Here is a 24,149-nt window from a genome sequence, read left to right as displayed (position 1 = left end):
GCTGTATATAAATGACTCTGCAACTAGAATGCCCATTAAAAAATACAAATTTCAGTGTCCCTGTTCAATATTCTTTTATATCTTTAAATCTGACTTTCATTAGGCAACCTTTTAAATAAGGACCATGTTCTATTTTGTAAATCATGTAGCTATTCTATTTAAATTGGGATAAGTTAATAGGATTGAAACCATGCAAGTCTTCTTCAGACTCATAAATATCCAGTCTTTCATTTTAACAGATTTATGTTCTAGATTAGAATAAGCAGTTTAAATATGTAAAACATAAATATTTTAATTTGGCCAATCAGGCTAAAAAAATATCTTCCATTATACCAAGGTACAGATTAACCTCTTATATAAAAAGGTACAGTGGCTCAGTGGCTTAAAGACGCTGGATTTTCCAGTCTGTAAAGGTCAACTCTCTGTACTCCAGCAGTTTGAGTCCTAGCACTGCATGATGGAATGAGCTCCCATCACTCACCTCAGCTTCTACCAACCTAGCAGTTTGAAAGCACGTAAAAATGCAAGTAAATAAACAGAAACCACTCTGGTGTGAAGCAAATGGCATTTCGTGCAGTAGCAAGAAACCAACTGGCGCTGGACCTGCCCAAATGCAAGGCAAAATTGGTGGAGAAAGCCCTGGATAATGCCCCCAAAACTTCAATAGCCATTCTCTGTGTCAAGCTAGTTCGCCCCCTGCAGCAGACCCTGAATAGCATGCGAGTGTGAACTGAACAAACTAGCAATTCTAAGCAGCTAAACTACGCATAATAACATTGTAGACTCTTTGGCTCTCATGTACAAAGACCATATGCTAAATAAATAATAACATATATACACTATAATTCATTTCCATTTGTAGGAGATTTATGTTATACAATTATAATTAAATTGTTAGCACATTTTATGGTAAGTAGTTAATGAATATCTGATATGTCTTCATGTTTTAGATGATACACTAAGTTAATAATTTAAAAGTTAAATTACTAAGTTAAAAACAAATACTGAAATAAAAGTTGAAAAATGTGTCTTATATGCAGTAACTCAACTGCATTCACTAAAGTGGCATGATACATTTTTGTGAAGCACAGTATAGGCTTATCAAAGAATTTCTTTAAAGGTACTAATTCATTTTCTGGCAGGCATTGCTGCTTATAAAAAGTTCAATTTTTTTGTATCAACTATATATTTGCCTATAGAAAATTTACACATTCAAGTTATTCATGTTGAGAGTAGGGGAAGAAATATATATAAACCACTGTCTACCAAGCATTCCCAATGTTTAGCAGCAAGTTGAATGGTTTTATGTAGAGCCATGGTGGCACAGTAATTAGAATGCAGTACTGCAGGCTGACTATGCACCCTGCCAGGAGTTCGATCCTGACTGGCTCAAGGTTGACTCAGCCTTCCATCCTTTCACGGTTAGTAAAATGAGGATCCAGATTTTGTTGGGGCACTTAATGCTGTAAAGCACCATGAAGTGGTATATAAGTGCTATTGCTATGTAAGAATAGTAACAAAGCAAAAGGAAATGCCCTCTTCTTTCTAGGGTTTGGAAGTATAATGTTTCATCAGATTTTAATAATGTGTTTATAGTAGAAACTTTTTTTAAAAAAATCAATATGATGTAAAGAATAAATACGTAATAACGCAATGAACAAAATACGTGAAGCCCATGTTACTTTACCTGTAAATTTATGTCATTTGCATAATGATGTAATTATGGAAATAAAATACCACAGGTGATGTAATCTGTGTTATATGCTTAATGTTTTAATAACACAAATTGGTTATGTTTTTTTTTGATCTATCAGGCCTGGACTGAAGGGGTTTTAGCTTTTAATATTGTTTTAATTGTTGGGCTTAATTAATTTAATCTATTTTAATTTTATACTATTTTTATATTGTATTTTATGTTGCCCTGTAAACCGCCCTGAGTCCTTCGGGAATAGGGCGGTATAAAAATTTAATTAAATAAATAAATACGTGACCTAGTTTGTGTCACTGGTGTGACACAATCTTGAATCCATATTTGTTGATGCTTTATATGACTTAAACTTCTCTGACTCAAGACTGCTAGAAATTTCTCAAGGCCCCTCAGAAAGCCCTAAGGGTCCTTTGTTCATGGGGCGGACCTTTTTAACCAATCTTTCCATTTGTGGAGAGCAAGCAAGCTGACAATGTGTCTATTAACCAGGTATAGTTGCTTGTATGTGTTGGCCCTATGATCTACTGGATAAGTCTGGGTTCACCATGGAGGTAATAAACTCTCAAGTTCATTCAGATCCTATCTCCAAAACATGGATATTAAAGACTAATATATCTGGGGACTCTACTATTAATCCAACAATGGGATCTGGGAGGTTGTTGTTAAGGAACAGGTTGGTCAATATATCAAAAGTAGCTTCATCTTGTCTTCTAAGACTTATCAGCCCTCCTATAAACCAGACAACAAATACAACTAGATGAATTAATAATGCTTTATTAGGCTACATTAACAGAATCTTGCAAGTCTGAAAGTACAAAGTTCCAACTACCACTTTTAGCTGCTTTATCTATAAGGGCACTTCCTAAGTTTCCTTCTTTGACCAGTAAGCTATTGGGGGAGATTCTGCCTATCTTGTCTGATTGCTTCCTAAGCAGCATTTCTTTGCTTCGTTTCCAAGGCCATCTACACATTTCACTATATAGGACCTAATATAACATGCATGCCCAACCACTTCTAGGCTACTGTTTCTAGTCACTATTAAAATTGCACAAACAGTAATATCTGGACCTTCTTCCAAATATTTGCATAAAGGCTACCAATGCCCACAGAGGCTTGGTGAGTAAATCTTTGTCCTTGTCCTCACTTACCATGTCTTTGTGATGCAGACCAGGTTTATGTTTCATGTCCTATATTACAGAAGAATGAGGTCTCATTATGCATTAATCTGATTAACTACAGCAGTCTTCTAACATCTCTCTCAACATACCCATTTCTATTACTGTCGGGCAGCAATCTGCCTACCTACTCCCACTTCACCCACTTAGAAGACAAGGCAACCATTCTACCTCACAAGCCATTCCACAAGGATGGCATTCCCTCTACCTCTTGTGCCAAATCCACAGAGTAAATCACCTCAGTCCTATTGTGGAGACCAGCCAATGGGGTCTTCCTAGGAATCTCTCCTAGTACCTCACCTCACTTTCCTTTGCATGAAGGTAGGAGAATGTATTTCACATATTTATAACAAGAGAATTATTAGCAGAAAATTACATCATTCTGTTAGGTAGTCTCTCAAATAGCAGAATCACTAGGACCTTAGGTCCAACAAGTAGCCTTCCAAAGCTTTGGTCCAGCCAATTCTGACATACCTCCATTGCTGCTGATATTCTTATTATTCTGCCAATAATTTCCAAATTCTTTCCAACCAATAAATATATCTTTTCTTCTACAAAAATTACACACACACCTTTGTCCCAAATCTTCCTTGTGATAATAAATTCAATCCAAAAGGCCCCTCTCTTATTTTGATGTTGAGGGCTTAAATGAATTTTAATTGTATTTTCTTTAAAAATGCTAAAATGAGGTTTCACTATATATATTTCTGCAACTGAAATGTTATATATATGTACATACATACATACATGCATGCATATACTGCTCTAATTGGCTGTATTTTAATATTCTGTTTTGGTCTAAATATATACTTTGGTTCAAGACTTTTTCCTCATAGGAAGGTATTATAAAGTGCATAAATAAATAATGTGTAGAGGCATTGTATCTGGAGAACTAATGTTATTAAATGGATATAAAAGAAGATTTTTACCTTAGGTTCATAAATGTTTGTATATTTGATGAAACTATATTTTCTGCTGAAGAAAAAAGGGAGAGGAAAAGAACGAGGGCATCCATCCATTTTAAGTTTGGCTCTATTAATTTGTTTTTTTAGTCCACCAACCATCTGGCTCCCTGAAGAAATAAGGCCCTTGATAAGAAAAAAAGGGTGTTATTTACCACAATCTTACCTGTTTTTTCATTTGCATTTATTTATTATTAGTCCAAAGAGAGAAAATATTATGCTTGTCTGGATGAAAAGTGGGAGATTTTACACTCAATTATTACTAATCACATTCCTTGAGTCAGAATATAAGATATCATGCCAGATACCTTAATTAGACCACAACTTAGTTTCATGACATGGGAAGAAGGGGCATCTAAATGAGAAAAAATAATTAGAATTTATTACAGATTTTTATTGAACTTCATGGTTTATAGAACTTTTTGTTAAGATATTTTATATTTATCTTGTTCATAACAGGCAGCAGTCCTCAAGACAGCCCTAGAAATTTTTCTCCTAGTGCCTCAGCCCACTTCTCTTTTGCACGAAGGTAGGACAATATACGCTTCTAACATTAGAATTAATAGCAGAAAATATTTTTGGTAATGATAATGCTGATGGTTGACTGTTTATTATTAGCTTATTTGGCAGTTCCTTGATTGGATATTGTTTACTTCTTGGTTTTTGGTGGATGTCAATCTTGGTGTTAATCTATGTTGATTGCTAGTGGGGAGGTGTTTCGGGTTTTTTGTTCTAACCAAAGAACTTCCACAACCGCTCCTACAAACACTAACAGGGCAAACCACTAGAATATAAATTGAAGGCATCTCTTCGGTAATGAAATGTTTGCAAGGAAACAACCAAACTCAGAGAGCAGCAAGGACCCTAAGTTACAAATATTCTCCTTTGTCAATGAGATACATAATCATTTGCAAGCTCTATCACAAATTATGTTATGGTAGCAGGCCACTGTCTCTCTATAAGATGTTGTCTAAATCTCACTCATTCTATAAGTGAAAGATTGGTATGCATGTAGAATAATGCTGACTGGAATATATACAAAAATAAATAACAATGTGAGATTTGATGCTAAAATGCTTAATATTCTTGCTCTATATGTAGTTGAATAATCTCCTTTCTCTTTCTAATAGTATTCTCTATTGAAATATTTAAAAATGAACATAATTTTGGAGCAATTGATGCCTGTCTGATGCCAGAACTCTCAATTGGTTCATTCAATTGATTCAATTTGTTCCAACATCTTCATTGTGTGATCACCTCCATTATCGTTATCAAAAACTTCACTCACAGGATATTTGAATAAATATTGAAGAAGTATAGCAGAGTCTTGCATAAGGTGTTAAATAGAAAATTACTGAAAAGCTGGAGGGAATTAGAAATTTATGTGATTCACTTAAGTATAACTTTGTATATCAAAAACTGTTAACATTGGTAGTCAGATTTTCTTTGTTAGAGAAATTAACTGTAGAAATTAACCCCACTTGTTTAAGTTATTTGAAGTTTCTGTGTAGCTTGCTTGCACTTAAAAAAATTGTCTTCTGTGTTTCTGTCTAAATATATTTGGTACAATTACATTTGCAGTCATGGGCATCGAAATGAAAGGTAACTATCTCTTATCTGTACAAGCTGTGCTCACTGTTGCAGCCATGTCTGTGCAAGGCTGAATAGGTCATCACAGCAAGTCCCGATACAATCTGCAGCTATTCTGTTTTCTGCCTGCTTCCTTTGCCTCATAGAGAGAAAACAAGGAGTGCTTGTGTGGTGTGTTTCTGTGTTTCTTTTTCATGTATGTGTGTTTGGAGTGTTCAGTCTGATATGATTAGGCACCTATCTCTGTGATAGATACAGTGTTACATTCACATGTGGGACTAAATATAACTTTCTGCATGCTGAATTCTGAGCAATGTTGAGCAGAGATTTCTTATATGATGGATATCATTCATATTATGCATGTAACTTGGTGTACAATCTATAGCTTGGTTGAGTTCCCTGTTTTATGTATTGTTGATGTTTGTCTGAGAACAGTATTTCTTGGTAGTAGTGAAATTTAAAGCATAGGCAACAGCTATGTATGCGTTAGATAAATATTTAGGCTGTGACTGGGAATGAAACTAGGTTGGTAGTTCTATGTCTCAAATTTCATTACATGTATTAAAGATTAAAAAATGTTCCATACAGTCAATATTTTGCCAAAAATATAATGATCTCTGTTTCATTTTGCAAATAAAACAATTATCATTCTGGATTCACTTTAGCTGTCAATCTACATGCTTTATATTTAGTATGTAGATTGTGATGGTTATCCACTGTTTTCTCTGTTCTCTTCTAGTCAGCATTTTGAATTGGCTAATCAGAATGGTGAAATCTTCCATTTGTTTCTTTTTTTTATTAAAGAGTTTTACAAAAACAAGATTTTACAATATATCCCCAAATCCCCCCCACCCCAAACCCGCCCACTTCCCCCCCACTTCCCAGAGCTAAATACAGGATTATAGTTATAATAATCATATTCTAAATAAAAATTATACATAATATACAATTAACCAAATTCATAATGTGCTTTAACTCCACTTTAACATAAATACATACAAAGTACCAACAATCAATAACAATATCCCTTTAAAATCTACTCATAAGCTAAATGGAACTTTTTAGTCCCATATTTATTCTGAATATAATCTATCCATCTCCGCCGAACTGAAATATATCTTTCCTGTGAATGATCTTTCAAGTAAGCAGAAATCTTAGACATTTCTGTAAGATTCGAAACTTTAAGCACCCATTCTTCTATAGTAGGCAAACTATCCTTCTTCCAATATTGTCCCACCAGTAACCGTGCTGCTGTTATCATATTCAACATCAAATTGGTTTCTTTAACATCACAATCTACAACAATACCCAATAAAAACAATTGCGGAGAAAACTTTGTCTTTCTCTTAAAAATCTTTTGAATGTTCCACCAAATTTTAATCCAAAAAGCTTTTATATTTCTACAAGTCCACCACATATGAAAATAGGTGGCTTCTAAACTACCACATCTCCAACATTTAGACTGTAAGTTAGGATACATGTTAGACAACTTCTTGGGATCCAGATGCCATCTATAAAACATTTTATAAAAATTTTCCCTTAAGTTTTGAGCCTGAGTAAATTTAACATTTCTGACCCAAATTATCTCCCAAGTGTCCAACGAAATTGGTTCCTGAATATTTTGTGCCCACTTTATCATACAATCTTTAACTAATTCCGTTTCTGAAATCTTCCATTTGTTTCCAAACGTTTGCACATGCTTTAAAGAAATGCATTGAATAAGGCTTGCTTATATTGCTGTATTTTCCCTTTTGTCATATTATTCCATAAACTCCATTTGAATATTTTGGCATAGTAAAATTGCAATAGTATTTTGTGACTAAACTCAAATACACTTTAGGACTGATGGACGGCGTTGGTCACTGGCATCTCTCCCTTCTTCTGGATATGGTACAAATACTCCCAGTTCAACAGTTTCAGTAAGTGATTTATTATTGGCTTCTTTCTGTAACATACTTTCAGATTCAGCTCTTTTAGAAAATGGTGAAATTTTGGGTAATATTGAAAAATAAAGAATAAAGTCTGTATCACTGTCAGTCTATATATATGAATATATATTGTGAAGTTTAGACTTAATAACCTGTTCAGAAGTTTGGTTGTAAGTGTGGAGACTGATTGTGTCATATTTTCTACTAGATAGGTAGAAACTGACTGATGATGCTAGAACATCCAGTAACTGGGCATGTAAATTTCTAAATGTCCCTGATAACCACGATGAGGTGGTCACTGACCTTGAGCCAGACATCCTAGAATGTGAAGTGAAGTGGGCCTTAGGAAAGCTGAGCAACAACAAAGCTAGTGGAGGTGACAGTATTCCAGCTGAGCTGTTCAAAATCTTAAAAGACGATACAGTAAAAGTGCTACACTCAATTTGCCAGCAAATTTGGAAAACTCAACAGTGGCCACAGGATTGGAAAAGTTCAGTTTACATTACAATTCCAAAGAAAGGCAATGCCGAAGAATGTTCAAACTATCGCACCATTACACTCATTTCACATGCTAGTAAAGTTATGCTTAAAATCCTACAAGCTAGACTCCAGCAGTATATGGATCGAGAACTACCAGAAGTAAGGCAGGATTTCGAAGAGGCAGAGGAACTAGAGATCAAATTGCCAACATACGCTGGAACATGGAGAAAGCTCAAGAGTTCCAGAAAAACATGTACTTCTGCTTCATTGCTTATGCTAAAGCCTTTGATTGTGTGGATCACAATAAACTGTGGCAAGTACTTAAAGAGATGGGAGTACCAGACCATCTTATTTGTCTCTTGAGAAACCTAAATGCGGGTCAAGAAGCAACAGTGAGAACTGGACACGGAACCACTGATTGGTTCAAAATTGGGAAAGGAGTCCGGCAAGACTGTATACTGTCTCCCTGCCTATTTAACTTATATGCAGAGCACATCATGAGAAAGGCAGGGCTAGATGAATCAAAAGTTGGAATTAAGATTGCCGGGATAAATATCAACAACCTAAGATATGCAGATGATACCACTCTAATGGCAGAAAGTGAAGAGGAACTAAAGAGCCTCTTGTTGCAGGTGAAGAAGGAGAGTGCAAAAGTTGGTTTAAAACTAAACATTAAGAAAACCAAGCTTATGGCATCTGGCCCTCTCAATTCCTGGGAAATAGATGGGGAAGAAATGGAGGTAGTGACAGATTTTATTTTCCTGTGCTCCAAGATCACCGCAGATGGGGACTGCAGCCAAGAAATTAAAAGATGCTTGCTCTTGGGGAGGAAAGCCATGGCAAATCTAGACAGCACACTAAAAAGCAGAAACATCACCCTGTCAACAAAAGTGCGCATAGTTAAGGCTATGGTCTTTCCAGTTGCAATGTATGGCAGTGAAAGCTGGACCATAAGAAAGGCTGAACGCCAAAGAATTGAACTATGGTGCTGGAGAAGACTCCTGTGAGTCCCTTGGACTGCAAGGCGATCAAACCGGTCAGTCCTAGAGGAGATCAACCCTGACTGCTCTTTAGAAGGTCAGATTCTGAAGCTAAAATTCAAATACATTGGCCACCTAATGAGAAGGAAGGACTCACTGGAGAAGAGCCTAATGCTGGGAAAGATTGAGGGCAAGAGACGAAGGGGACGACAGAGAATGAGGTGGCTGGATGGAGTCACTGAAGTAGTACGTGTGAGCTTAAATGAACTCCAGAAGATGGTAGAGGACAGGAAGGCCTGGAGGAACGTTGTCCATGGGGTCGTGATGGGTCGGACACGAGTTCACAGCTAACAACAATAACAAATTTCTGTATTAAAATATCAGAAATGCACAGCACATTCCAAGGTCCAACCATTTTTACCCAACATTTTGAATAAAATCAAAATAGCAGCTATTTTCAAGGTCAAAGCAGGGCATTTTGCTTTCCATACAATTTGAACTTAAAATATTTTGCACATTTTTACCACTTATTTCTGTGACCGCCACAAAACTAGACAGAATCTTTATTCTTTATTTTCTAAGAATTCTAGCAAACATTATTAAATAAAATGTAATTTATCTGATTTAAATTAAATACTTAGCATGATTTCAGTACTGAGTAGCTTAATGACCTATAACTGCTTCTTTTCTTTCGATCCATTAGAAAGGAAGTGCTGAAGAAGTCTGTGGTTTCTATGTTGACAGTGTAGGTTAGCAGCTATCCTCAACAAACCTATCCAAAAAGGTTTATAACTGAACAATATGAATCTGAAAACTTGTAATAAATAAATAAATATATGTCATGATATAGGAAGGAGTATTTATTCTTATATAGTCACAATCTGGCTATGATAGTGAGAATTTCAATCACCTTAAATAGAATTTTGGAACACGTTGTTAAATGATACAGAGATTTAAGTGACCTAAATATACAGCTGATAGATTAGTCCATCCAAGTAAAGTATTTTGAATAATTCACTCTAAAAAGAAGGTAAGTGATGAAAATTGAATGACATTTTCTCTAATCTTTTATTATCTACCCAAGATTTAATGCTGCATTAACCATTAAGTAATCATTTTTACATTGACAAATTTGAATTAATTTCCTGGAAATAAACTCATATTTTAATAAAGTGCCATATTCATTGGAAAAATATGCTTGGTTTTTAAGTGTTATGGGATACTATCTTAATTATTCAAATTTGTTAATATTTATTTATAGGATGAACAGTATTCAAAAGAAACAGAAGCAATTATAATTAATTACATTTCATTGTTAGGTTTTTTCATTTTGTCAAATTCTGCTATTTTAAAATTTTTAGAAAAATCTTATAATGAAGTGCTTTGGTAAGACATTTCCAGATAGATTTTGCATTATGTGGCATTAAAGAGATTGTTCTCCACTAAATACTCATCAATTTGAAACTGAACAAAGTTTATTTCACTAGAATATGTATGGATAGTAAACATATAATTAAGAGAAAATCTGTTTTTCATTAACAACTTTTTTCAAAGTTGTTTTTTGAATATTTTTAAACAAAATTATAAATAAGAGTAATTTTTCAGGAAGCAAATGTTTTAACTTGTGAATTTGAATTCCAAGTGCTTTTATTTACCACATGTTCCTGTTGTTATCCCCTTCATGGATTACTGCCTTGTCGTGGCGAAGGGGCTTGCGTAATTCAATGAAGCTATGAGCTATGCCGTGCAGGGCCACCCAAGACGGAAAGGTCATAGCAGAGAGTTCTGACAAAACGTGATCCACTGGAGAAGGAAATGGCAACCCACTCCAGTATCTTTGCCATGAAAACCCTATGGACAGTACCAAAAGGCAAAACGATATGACACTGGAAGATGAGCCCCTCAGGTCGGAAGGCGTCCAATATGCTACTGGGGAAGAGCAGAGGGCTAGTACTAGTAGCACCAGAAAGAATGAAGTTCACTGGGCCAAAGCCGAAAGGACGCTCAGCTATGGATGTGTCTGGTGGTGAAAGGAAAGTCCGATGCTGTAAAGATTTTTTCTCCATAGGAACCTGAATCAAGATCCATGAATCAAGGAAAGCTGGATGTGGTCAAAACAGAGATGACAAGACTGAACATCGACATCTTAGGAATCAGCAAACTAAAATGGACAGGAATGGGTGAATTTAATTCAGATGACCATCAGGTATACTACTGCGGGCAAGAATCCCTCAGAAGAAATGGAGTAGCCTTCATAGTCAATAAAAGAGTAGGAATAGCAATACTGGGATACAATCCTCAAAATGACTGAATGATCTCAGTTCGAATCCAAGGGAAACCATTCAGTATCACAGTAGCCCAAGTCTATGCCCCAACCACCACTGCTGAAGAGGATGAAATTGACCAGTTCTATGAAGCCCTACAGCACCTTACAGAACTAACACCAAAAAATGATGTCCTTACCATCATGGGGGATTGGAATGCTAAAGTAGGAAGCCAAAAGATAACCAGAATAACAAGCAAGTTTGGCCTTGGCATACAAAATGAAGCAGGGCACAGGCTGATAGAATTTTCTCAAGAGAATATGATGGTCATAGCAAACACTCTTTTCCAACAACCCAAGAGACGGCTCTACACATGGACATCACCAGACGGTCAACTCAGAAATCAGATAGAGTATATGCTCTGCAGCCAAAGATGGAGAAGCTCTATACAGTCAGTAAAAACAAGACCAGGAGCTGACTGTGGCTCAGACCATGAGCTTCTCGTTGCAAAGTTTAGGCTTAAACTGAAGAAAGGGAAAAGCACTAGGCCACTCAGGTATGAATTAAATCATATCCCTGTTGAATATACAGTAGAGGTGACAAATAGATTTAAGGAATTAGATCTGATAGAGTGCCTGAAGAACTATGGACAGAGGTTCGCAACATTGTACAAGAGGTAGCAACTAAAACCATCCCAAAGAAAAAGAAATGCAAGAAAGCAAAATGGCTGTCTGAGGAAGCTTTGCAAATAGTTGAGGGAAGCGAAAGGCAAAGGAGAAAAAGAAAGATACACCCAACTGAATGCAGAATTCCAGAGAATAGCTAGAAGAGATAAGAATGCCTTCTTGAATGAACAGTGCAAAGAAATAGAAGAAAACAATAGAATAGGGAGAACCAGAGATCTTTTCAAGAAAATTGGAGCAATGAAGGGAACGTGTAATGCAAAAATGGGCATGATAAAGGACCAAAATGTTAGGGACCAAACAGAGGCAGAAGAGAATAAGAAGAGATGGCAAAATTACACAACTATACAAGAATGAGCTTAACATCCCTGATAATCACAATGAGGTGGTCACTGACCTCGAGCCAGACATCCTAGAATGTGAAGTGAAGTGGGCCTAAGAAAAGCTGAGCAACAACAAAGCTAGTGGAGGTGACATTATTCCAGCTGAGCTATTCAAAATCTTAAAAGACGATGCAGTAAAAGTGCTACACACAATTTGCCAGCAAATTTGGAAAACTCAACAGTGGCCACAGGATTGGAAAAGTTCAGTTTACATTACAATTCCAAAGAAAGGCAGTGCCAAAGAATGTTCAAACTATCGCACCATTGCACTCATTTCTCATGCTAGTAAAGTTATGCTTAAAATCCTACAAGCTAGACTCCAGCAGTATGTGGATCGAGAACTACCAGAAGTACAGGTAGGTGTTCGAAGAGGCAGAGGAACTAGAGTTCAAATTGTCAACATACGCTGGATCATGGAGAAAGCTAGAGAGTTCCAGAAAAACATTTACTTCTGCTTCATTGACTGTGCTAAAGCCTTTGATTGTGTGGATCATAACAAACTGTGGCAAGTTCTTAAAGAAATTGGTGTACCAGACCATCTTATTTGTCTCTTGAGAAACCTATATGTGAGCCAAGAAGCAACAGTGAGAACTGGACACGGAACCACTGATTGATTCAAAATTGGGAAAGGAGTCCGGCAAGGCTGTATACTGTCGCCCTGCCTATTTAACTTATATGCAGAGCACATCATGAGAAAAGCAGGGCTAGATGAATCACAAGTTGGAATTAAGATTGCCGGAAGAAATATCAACAACCTAAGATATGCAGATGATACCACTCTAATGGCAGAAAGTGAAGAAGAACTAAGGACCCTCGTGTTTCAGGTGAGGAAGTAGAGTGCAAACGTTGGCTTGTAACTTAACATTAAGAAAAGCAAGATCATGGCATCCGGCCCTCTCAATTCCTGGCAAATAGATGGGGAAGAAATGGAGGTAGTGACAGATTTTATTTTCCTGGGCTCCAAGATCACTGCAGATGGGGACTGTAGCCAAGAAATTAAAAGACGTTTGCTCCTGGGGAGGAATGCCATGGCAAATCTAGACAGCACACTAAAAAGCAGAGACATCACCCTGTCAACAAAAGTGCATATAGTCAAGGCTATGGTCTTCCCAGTTGCAATGTATGGCAGTGAAATTTGGACCATAAGAAAGGCTGAGCGCCAAAGAATTGAGGCCTTTGAACTATGGTGCTGGAGAAGACTCCTGCGAGTCCCTTGGACTGCAAGGCGATCAAACCGGTCAGTCCTAGAGGAGATCAACCCTGACTGCTCTTTAGAAGGCCAGATCCTGAAGCTAAAACTCAAATACTTTGGCCACCTAATGAGAAGGAAGGACTCACTGGAGAAGAGCCTAATGCTGGGAAAGATTGAGGGCAAGAGAATAAGTGGACAACAGAGAATGAGGTGGCTGGATAGAGTCACTGAAGCAGTAGGCGTGAGCTTAAATGGACTCCAGAAGATGGTAGAGGACAGGAAGGCCTGGAGGAATGTTGTCCATAGGGTCGCGATGGGTCGGACATGACTTTGCAGCTAACAACAACAACAACTGTTGTTATAGCAAATTGTATTAGAAATGCAATATTGTAGATTTACATGTAAAAAGAAACTTGTTGGTATACTGTAATATTGTTGATAAGAAGTGAGAAGATTTTTATTTTGAATATTGGTACACATTAATATTTACATTTTTATTGTAGTCATCCTGTTCTTCCCAAGAGAAGTTACACCAGTTACCATATCAGCCAACGCCAGACGAACTTCATTTTTTATCTAAACATTTCTGTGCTACTGAAAGTATTGCTAGTGATAATAGATGTAGGACCACTCAAATGAGGCCACGATCCAGAAGCCTCAGGTAGGTTGACTTTTTTTTAGAAGTATAACATGTATCTTGATATAGGAAATTGTGAAAATGATCCAAATACACACACACACAAACAATGTTGTTATGCTTATGAAATGCCAAAAAAAATAATCTGTCATGGTTTATATTGTTGTTTAAAAAGGATAATAGATTCCAAAATGTATTTTTCAATGTATAATTCTGCAGTATCTGTACAAGGTCTAGATTTTTACTGTTAAGCTCATAATTTTTATTTCAGTGAATTTCTAGTTTAATATTCTTTAGAAACATGATTTTCAATGGACATTAGAAAAATTGATTAAATATATCTTATCTGAAAAATACATGAAAAATATATTGAATGACAATATAAATTATTTGAAATGTCCAAATTTAAAGAAAAACATAGGTAAATATATTTTGTTAGTAAAACATGCAAGTACTTTATACGTTTTAATAAAACACTATATTCATGATTAATGGAATACAGTGTATGGAATAGAGGTTTTGCAGGCAAAAGCTATTCTCATGTTTGTGGTTCACTACTTTGATTTTGTTGAATAGCAGCACAATATAATTGAACAGGGGACTGTAATTTGTGTGTCAGTATAACCAAGTCAATCTAATGTAAGCATGCAGTGAACCCTGATCCGATTTCTCTGGTATCATCTATTAATTTAATCAGAATTTAATGGAAGTATATAGATTTTGGATGAATGGGAAAAAGAAATATTGTTTGACAAGACAGGGCTATATTGACACAGGTAAGCTTATGTTTTATAATCAGGTCTTGCCATAATACATTCTGTATGATGGGAAGGAATTTTAATGTAAGTGAGAAAACGTAAATATTGATGATTTCATTTTTGTTTTGATGGATTTATAAGTTGCTCATTAAGTACTTTGATTAACATTTTAAATTTGGAATAAATAAAAGTCCACCTCCTACTATTAATTTTGTGATTGTGAGTGTGTACGTGTTTGTGTATACATGCCAATATTTTCTTTAACTAGAATAATTTTCCTGATTAAAAATACAGTATACCTACAAAATTCTTAGTCTTGGCCTCCAGGCATGCCAAATCGTGGAGAAATCACAAAAAATGAATTGAATGGTTCATGAAATAATGGCTTAATAATAGTGAAATAATGGCTTAATAATAGTCTAAAATTTTAAGTTAATTTAGAATGAGATTCAAAGGTTAATTTCTTTGCTTTCAGTCCTGGACGTCCTCCTGCCTGCTGTGATCACGAAATTATTATGATGAACCATGTGTACAAAGAAAGGTTTCCCAAGGTAATAAAGAATACAAATTATATCTAATACTAACTTTCACAAGAAAACCATATGGAAAAACAGTGTTTTCTGTTGTACTTAATACATCAGATTAAAATAAACCCAAATAGTTTTGCTCTTTTAAGTTCCAAAAAACTTAAAGCAGTAACTTTTGACATTTATTTTAGTATTAAATTGTAAAAATGTCCTAATTAACATAGCAGGAAAATGTGTCTGTAATCAGTAAGTCCCTATATGGTGTACAATTCCTGCTTTGTGGCTTTATATTTTAAATATGGTTTTAAATTTTTTGTGACCCTTTCTAGCTTTATTACTAATATCTGATTAAGTTCAAAATGTTGTTTATAATTTAAAAGTAAACTTCTTGGAATCAGTTTTTGCATATGCTTTTGTGCAAATTTTGATTTAGAAGCTTAAGTTCATTAATACCTTGATTAAGTCTATAAAACATATATTATACAGGCTACTGCTCAGATGGAAGAAAGGCTTCAGGAAATTATCACCAACCATTCTCCTGAGAACATCCTTCCCTTGGCAGATGGAGTGCTCAGCTTCACCCACCATCAGATCATTGAACTGGGTCGTGATTGCTTGGATAAATCTCATCAGGGTCTTATTACTTCACGATATTTCTTTGAATTACAGCATAAATTGGATAAGCTCCTACAAGAAGTATGATCAATTAAAGTTTCATTTATGCTAAGCACATTTTGTTTATTTATCTATTTTGTGCCTTCAAGTCACGGCTTACTCCTGATAGCTGTCTGGAGTAGTGTGAGAATAGCTATTTTCTCAGCAAGTTTTTTTTCCAGAAATGGTTTTCCATTGCTTCTTCCTAGGGCTGAAAGAGAGTGACCGGCCCAAGGTCACCCAGCTGGCTTATATGCTTAAGGCCAGACGAGAACTCTGTCTCCTGGTTTCTAGACCGATGCCTTAACCACTACACCAAACAGGTTCTCGATTTAAAAATAGAGTTTTTAAAATATTTATGCCCTTCCACAGTTTTATAAAATAATGTTTAAATATATATAGCTCTTTAAAATGTTCAATTTAATGACCTTAGCAGCTGCTGTAGGGATCTTCAAGTTTGGAAATAATTGGTTTATAAAGGAGCTGAACCTATATAATATACATATTCATTCTGTGCTTCAGCTTAAATGGACTTTTCTATGTAAAAATCAAGTATCTTTTGTTTAACTGAATTAATTCTATTATTAAAAGTGTAACAGAAATACAAGAAAGAGACTATGTTATGATTGCTAACTTTCCAAAATTGCATACAAACTATTTAATTTTCCTTCAAATTAGATGAAAGAAGGAAATGGTTAAGAACGATTTTGAGATAATGGTAAAAACTTCTTAAATTTCAATGTACTTTATGGGATTTCTAAAATTCTGATAGAATTCTGATTCTGAAAGATAAGACACATTTGAAACTATCATAAAAAACAACCCCAATCTTTAATTAAAGAAGAAAGATTTCTTTGATAGAACATATATATGGTACATAGAATGTAGTAGTTACTATTTCTAATCCATTTAGTGTATTATAAAAACAGTACGTTTGCTCCTTAATTCCTTAGTATGGACATTTGAGGCATTACGGTTTTTCAAGACTTTTCTTTGTAATGGAATCATTGTCAATCACTCTGCTAGTTAATATTCTTTAGATGTTTAAAATTTATGAGTAAAATTCACGAAGATTTCATACTTTTGGAAGTATACTATTGGTCAGTGTATTTGACCAATAGGAATATTTGTTTCTATATTTTATAGACAAATGAGTCTATGTTACCCATTCCAATACAATGTAAACAAGTATTTCTGAAAAAAGATGGCTTCGTGTGGTACATCAGTAAGAAGAAAGAGATATTTTAATAATGCTGCAGTTTTTACCTAATCCTTTAATTCAGTGGAATGATTTTGATGTTCTTAATTTATGGATAGGGTTACTACTAATTTCAAAGCACGTTTATAAACAGTATCTTTAGAATCAAATGGCACTTTTATGGCTTTCATTTATGTATCCTCTATTTCCTGTCTGATTTACTGTGTTTGTAAACCATGCAGTTTTGCAGGAAAGCCTGCTGTTTTGGGAACTAGACTGTGGGAATACGGTTTAGTATTTTGGTGATGCATTTCAGTCAGTCCGCAGCTGTGACATTCAGTAGATGGCTGTGTCCCCTGCTGCTTGGCACATTGTGATTGCAATGAATGGCCTATGGAAGTCACAAGGCATCTGAACAGTTGTGTTTAGCTGACATTTCAGTAGTTCTCAGGTCAAGGTTAACTGAGTTTTATTGTTGGCATTTTTTTCACTTCACAAAAGCATTGTTTATAGTTTCATCTAGTGTTTCATTTAAGCCTTTGATACCAATAGTAATATATTAAGTATGTAGCATTTAGTAGACCAACTGTCTGAAATTTTGACAGTTAAAACGATTTACCCATTTCTCCTATTATTTTAATTAATGCTCGGAAAAGCTGAATTCAAACCTAATTAAATTATTCAAAATCTGTTATTTTTATCTTAATTATAAATATTTATAAACTTTTTATGCATGAACAATACAAATGTTTTAAAACCAAATGTCTAGGAGTGACTTGTGATCTGTTTAATTCAACTCCATATAGAAATAATTATTGTGGGCTGTAAGTAGTATATTTTGAATTTTGTCTTACAACTGCTTTGAAGTGAAGCAAATAAGTGTCTTCTTGAGATATGAACAAAGGCATGTAAGAATATTTCACCCAGGAAAAAACATGTGTGTGTGCATTTATTAGACTTCTGGAAGTCTAGTCTTACAAGACAGTTTTTGGATGCAAAATATCGGGGACCCCCCCTTTACTCACTTAGATCAGGGGTCCCCAGTCCCTGATCTGTGGACCGGTACTGGTCCGTGGCATGCCTTAAATCAGTCTGCACAAACCAGTGAAACTGCATCTGTGGGATGCAAGCAGCATGCAAACCTACAGCCCCTATGGACCATGGAAAAACCTCTCTCCAAGGGTCAGATCCCTGGTGCCCAAAAGATTGGGGACCTATGACTTAGATCAGAGGTCCCCAACCTTTTGGACACTAGGGACCGGTTATTTAGAGAGAGATTTTTCCCATGGACCGGGGGGCGCATGGTTTTGTGTGTTGCCTGCATCCTGTGGGTGGGACTTTGCTTGTTTGTGTGGCCCAATTGCTGGCATGATGCAGCCAGTACCAGTCCACGGACCGGGGGTTGGGGTCCCCTGACTTAGATCATTCATTTATTGTTTCTTCTCTAAATTTAAAAGTGCTTTTAGGGCCATAATCAGATTTTCTGGGGTACACATTGTAGTAAAACTGCCCTAATTGATCAAATCATTAGGCTCCTTTCACACTGTGTCTGTTTCTATAATTTGTTTTCTAGCTTTCATTGTTAATTTGAACTTAGATGTTTGTCTCTAGGCAGTCATTCCTATACCATAGAAATCAAACAAATGATAAATGGTAAATATCAGTTAATAATTTATGCTAAATGGTAATAATTCACATACAAATATATTGGCTTTCTTGAATGTTCAAGATGGTTGACATGTTATGTTGAAATAATATATAGTTTATTTAATTCATTATATTTAATCTATCATATTAATAATGTTTCTTTGTGTCCTTGTTTAATATGAAGACTATTTTAATGCCTCTTTAACAGGCTCAAGAACGATCAGAAAGTGGAGAACTAGCATTTATTAAACAGCTTGTCCGAAAAATACTTATTGTAATTGCACGGCCTGCTCGTTTACTTGAATGTTTGGTAAGATTATGTTTGCTTTAAATAACTTTGATAGTCAGTAAAGTAAGGCATATAAATAAACATAGATATTCATATATTGATTAAACTTAAATAGCATTAAATATATACCTGTCCAAAAAAGTGAGCAACTTTCTGTATTAATAATGATGAGAGGACTTTCCATGGGTCTGGCTGAAAATAGGACAATTTTATTACAGCTGATTTAATATATATCTAATAAATGTTCAGAGCAAATACTGGATTTCCAGGCTCTTTAGAGTCTGCCAATCGTATGGTAATATCAGTGAGGAAGTGATGAATCTGCTAGCATTGTTCTGATACATTTGCTTAAAAACATGACAATACCTTGAAGAAAAATTGGGCCTTTGATTAAGACCCAGATACTGCCAGAAGCAGGTAATAACTGTCTTATATTAGGGACAAACCATATTACTTATTTCCTGCATCAGGATATATCTGTGTACATGCTTATGATAGCATCGAGGTCTAAATAGATCTATTACACATAAAATTTCAACTAAGAAATATGTAAAAAATTTGGTAAATTAAAAATGCACAGTAATTTTAGAGAATGAATACAGTGTGCAATTTAACTTGAAATTACGTATCTATTTTTTAAAAAAAACGATTGGATTGAATAACTAAGGAACAAAGGAATGTAATCATCAGATGATCTGGGGAATGTTAAAATAACAATCAAATTCCATATAATTCACTGTTACCTTTTACACTTTAGAGTTTGCAGGTAATTATGTATGAGTAAATTGCCTTGGAAGGGTTTCTTTATGGTCCATAAATATTTCATTACCCAACTAAGTAACATCATCCATGCACATCTGCAAGAAAACAACCATGTTCAGAGAGCACCAAAGACCCCACAGTTACTGTAGGATGCATAAATACAGTATGCACAGGATAGATTCACTTACTAAGTTACTTTTCCATGCTGTCTGCAGCATGGTAGTCTCTGTATTCCTTTAAACTATTCTAGTCTTCCTTTTAGTTTTATTGATTTTTAGAAGTTCCTATTAAAATATATTGAGGACTTTTTTGGGAGAAGACATTAAGTGTAATTCCAATTTCTACTCACTCTCCATTGCAAAACATATGTCTATATAGTAGTTGTCATATTTGTAACATGGAATTGCTGTACATAAAGTTGTTTTTATAAAGAATTAATAAAAAATAATAGCAACCATAAAACAGACATGGTTCTTTTCCTGCAGGAAGAAGTTAATGTATACTGGAATAAGGGTGAAATCTCCAATTCATGTTTTCTTCTTTTCCATTAGGAGTTTGACCCTGAAGAATTTTACTATCTTTTGGAAGCTGCAGAAGGCCATGCAAAAGAGGGGCAAGGCATTAAAACCGACATCCCTAGATATATCATAAGTCAACTGGGTTTGAATAAGGATCCTTTGGAAGGTATGATAATGTAATAATGTAATAATCACAATTGATTTATTGTATTTTACCCAATTTTGGTATTACCATTTTTATTAATCTTGTATATTTCAATATATGTATCTGATAATCATGTGATTTTAGTACCAAACTCCTATAAAATAATAAAAGATCTTTCATAGACAAAAGAAGCTAAAAGATTAAGCTCACTCTTTGTTCATGTTAATAATTGATGAATTATAGCTTAGTATCAGCTTTTGCAAAACAAAGCATATTGGGGTAAGATGTTTAACAATATTGTCAAAGCTGGAATTAATGAAAATGTGGTCAGATTGTAGGCCATGATATACTGAAGTATGATGTAAATCTAGTAATAGATCACATCAAAACATTAATAAAAATAATTGGGGCAATTTTTAATCATCTTCACATAAAAACCTGAAAGAATTTATTGGACAATTAAGGAAGTAGAAGTACAAATTGAAAAACAAACAAAAACATCTGTCTCATAAAAATAAACTAGTTTCATAGTAAAATTGAATGTGGCACAAATGTACTTGACTCTGCACATAATCTCTTAACTCAGAATCATGTATATTGTCAAATTGAATGTTTACATTTTGACTTAATGCTTTATATTATTTGCCATTATGGAAATGGATATCCATGATAATATAGTTTTATTTGTATGTTAGGTTAATTAGTATTAACAATAGTTTATTGAACAAGCAATAATGGGTTTATCGGTTTATAAATTACACTAGGGCAAAACAAATTGCATTATCGAGGTTCAAATATCATGCTTGAATCATAATATCTTTATTTTCTCTCATCTTCCACCCTAAATGTTTGAAATCAATCACAGCTTCAATGTATTTTGAAATTAGAGAAGGCGCAATTCGTTTTGATTGTTTTTACAAACCCAGAATTTCAACCACAATGTCTTTATTTGTGCATTTTTAAAAGAAAATGTGTTGTGTTAGTCTGAATGTGATGCAGCCTATTTATCCCACATTGTAGCATCACATTCTAATAATGTATCTAAATTAAATATGGTAGTCTACATGTTTTAGATTTGAATAAGTCCCAAATTAGTATATTGATTATTTCAGCTTCCATATTCAAGATGGTATCATTGCTCAATTATTCTTACATGCTTTAGAATGAGCCAAACAAATATATCTATAGGTAAATACAATTTCTCAGAGCAAAATGAAATTAGGTTTCACTGAATTATGTTCCTTAGTTATTATAAATTGGCTATATACATGTATAATAATTGATGCAACAATTAAAATAGTAAGAAGGGAGTATTCAATTTTTCTATAGGATCAGTATAAATTTTACTGCTTTATTTATTGTACAGTATTATGGGAATTTTATAATAGCCAAAACTACAGCTGATGATTTATGTTATGAAAGCACATTTTAAAGAAGGACATTGATTTTTCCCCCAGTTTATAATACATTTCTTTGTTTCCAATGAAAATTTTCAGTAATTGGACTTAAAATTGGATCTTTTACTTTTTTGTCTGTTGGGTATGGTTTCTGTTCAGATAAATGATGCATGCAGCTTTTGGAGATAATGCTAGATAAAACTATTTTGTATAAAAAGCAATAAATAGCAGATTCATCATTTATTGGAGTGTGGTCACTGCATTTCAGAAATGCTCCCCAGGTTGAAATTTTTCCCCTGTGGCTTTTAGATTAAATCTTTACCTTTTTGAATTATGACTCTTTAGAAATGGTTTAAGTCAATAAAATAAGAAAGCAGATGTTTAATGGTATTTAGATGAGTTTAAAAAATGTCTTCAGGCGTTGCGAAATGCTTCTTTAGCTTTCAGCTTCAAAAGCTGACTTGGTTTTATTCTATTGCTACCTACTGTTTACAAATAATGTGTACTTCTCAGATAATGGTTATTTTTATCAAAAGTAGGATACATAACTGAACCACTTTGATTTTCTATTTATGAATATAAATAAGGGATTGACAAAACTGTCAAACTACATTACAGTGGCTTGGTTTTTAGAAAATTAAAAGCAAACCATAAGCTGTTTCTCAGCAGTTATCTAATAAAATTTCACATTTATATATTGATAGTAAAGTTAATCTGAAGTTTTATGTTTTTGTTCTAAGTGTCCTTCATCTTAAATAAAAACATGCTGGGTTTGGTTTGAAAGAATACCCTGCAGGCATGTTTGACTTAGGTTGTGATTTATTATAAATTTGTAAGGAAACTACATTTTGGATTATGAATATTATATTTGCTGGGATTAGATGTTTCTCTTTCTGCTTTCAGTTTCAAAGTCAAATAGTTCTTTGTCAGTGTTTGTAACTGTGTGTATAGGTAGAACTCTGTTAATGATGGTATCATTAACCAGAATCGTTAAACAATGTGGTCATAAGGCACATCAGATGACAGCATTGCTTGATGATGGCATGCTCACATTGCCATTGTTCAGTAAGGATCATAGGTCATTAAGTGAGACCCAGGCAACTCATAAACAGGCCAGCAGAGAATGAAGATAAGGTGTATGGCAGTCACACACCGGGGCCGGGGTGGCTGATGCTCTGGTGGGGGAGGATATGCAAGTTTCCTGCACAGTAGGACCAGGACTAGCTGCTGCCAGGCAGTGAAGAGTGTGACTGACTTATCTGAGTGACTTGTGACCTTTTCTGCCAGCTTCGGAATTAACTTTGCTTGTGGAAAGCTGGCAGGGAAAATCACAAATGACAGTCATGTGATGGTGGGACACTGCAGCTATTGTGTGATCTTTTTGCCAAGAACCTATGATCACAATTCCTTGATCATGGGGTTGCAGTGATGGTTGAAAGTCTTCTTTTTTCAGTGCCATTGTAACTTTTGACTGGCTGATGAACACGAGGGATACCTCTGTACACCCACCAAATAAACTTATTTATTTTTTAAGTTTCTGTTTCTGTATTTATTTCTGTGACTTAAATATGTAATGCAATAACAAAGTTTAGAACACCGGTATAACTTACATGGAGATCGTCATATAAATGTCTTTTTCTAGTCATGTGAATTATTGCATTACCTGAATAAATGTAAGTGCATCGACACAGAGGGAATTACTTTGTTTTCCCAAAAATAAGACCTATTCAGAAAATAAGCCCTAGCTTGATTTTTATGCCTGTGCCTAATATAAGCCCTACCACCAAAACAAGCCCTAGTTAAGAGCCTGCACAGCTGAACACCCGCCCATTCCATCTGGTTGTTTGTGGTGCTGCCACCACGAGGTGAGACAAGGCAGGTGGGGGAGGGGATTGGGCTGCCCCATGCGTCCTCACCTGCTTACCGCAGGGTCCCGGCAGCCATTCCTTCCATACCCCAATACCTGCCTCACCTCAAGGTGGCGGCAAAGATAGTGGCCACTGCTGGACTACTTCTTCTGCAGCTGATCGTTGATGCTCACGTGCATCATCCCTGGCCTCCATTTCGTTGGCAGAGGCCTTTAGGAAAAGGCCTCTGCAGCCACGAATGGAGCTCCAGGTTGATGCATGTGTTGTCCCCGCCCTCTGTTTTGCCAGCAGAGGCCTATAGATGATAGCGAGTTTTGATTCTTAGTGACACAACAGTTCATTCAAAGCCTAATTTGTGTTTTATATTAGTGCATTTGAACATTATAGAACCTAACTTAACACTG

General features: G+C 35.1%; 1 protein-coding gene across 3 annotated transcripts in view; it reads left to right on the top strand.

Moving 5' to 3' along the window:
• Nucleotides 1-24,149, top strand: part of MAST4 (microtubule associated serine/threonine kinase family member 4) — a 101,353-nt gene that overhangs the window by 40,521 nt on the left and 36,683 nt on the right. Inside the window, exons 3-9 of one of the 3 annotated variants that reach the window (XM_083353799.1) lie at nt 4,305-4,374; nt 7,276-7,354; nt 13,849-14,006; nt 15,216-15,291; nt 15,754-15,963; nt 18,975-19,076; nt 20,369-20,501. In XM_083353799.1, coding sequence (XP_083209925.1) covers nt 4,305-4,374; nt 7,276-7,354; nt 13,849-14,006; nt 15,216-15,291; nt 15,754-15,963; nt 18,975-19,076; nt 20,369-20,501 — 828 coding nt within the window. Of the gene's footprint in view, nt 1-4,304; nt 4,375-7,275; nt 7,355-8,365; nt 8,476-12,675; nt 12,978-13,848; nt 14,007-15,215; nt 15,292-15,753; nt 15,964-18,974; nt 19,077-20,368; nt 20,502-24,149 lie in introns of those variants that run through there. The other 2 variants (XM_083353801.1, XM_083353800.1) reach the window with 2 other exon arrangements.

This window comes from Vipera ursinii (assembly GCF_947247035.1).
Source record: "Vipera ursinii genome assembly, chromosome: 2".
Classification (NCBI taxonomy): Eukaryota; Metazoa; Chordata; class Lepidosauria; order Squamata; family Viperidae; genus Vipera; species Vipera ursinii.
The sequence above is the reverse complement of the archived record's forward strand: the minus strand, read 5'-3'. Positions and strand labels throughout refer to the sequence as shown.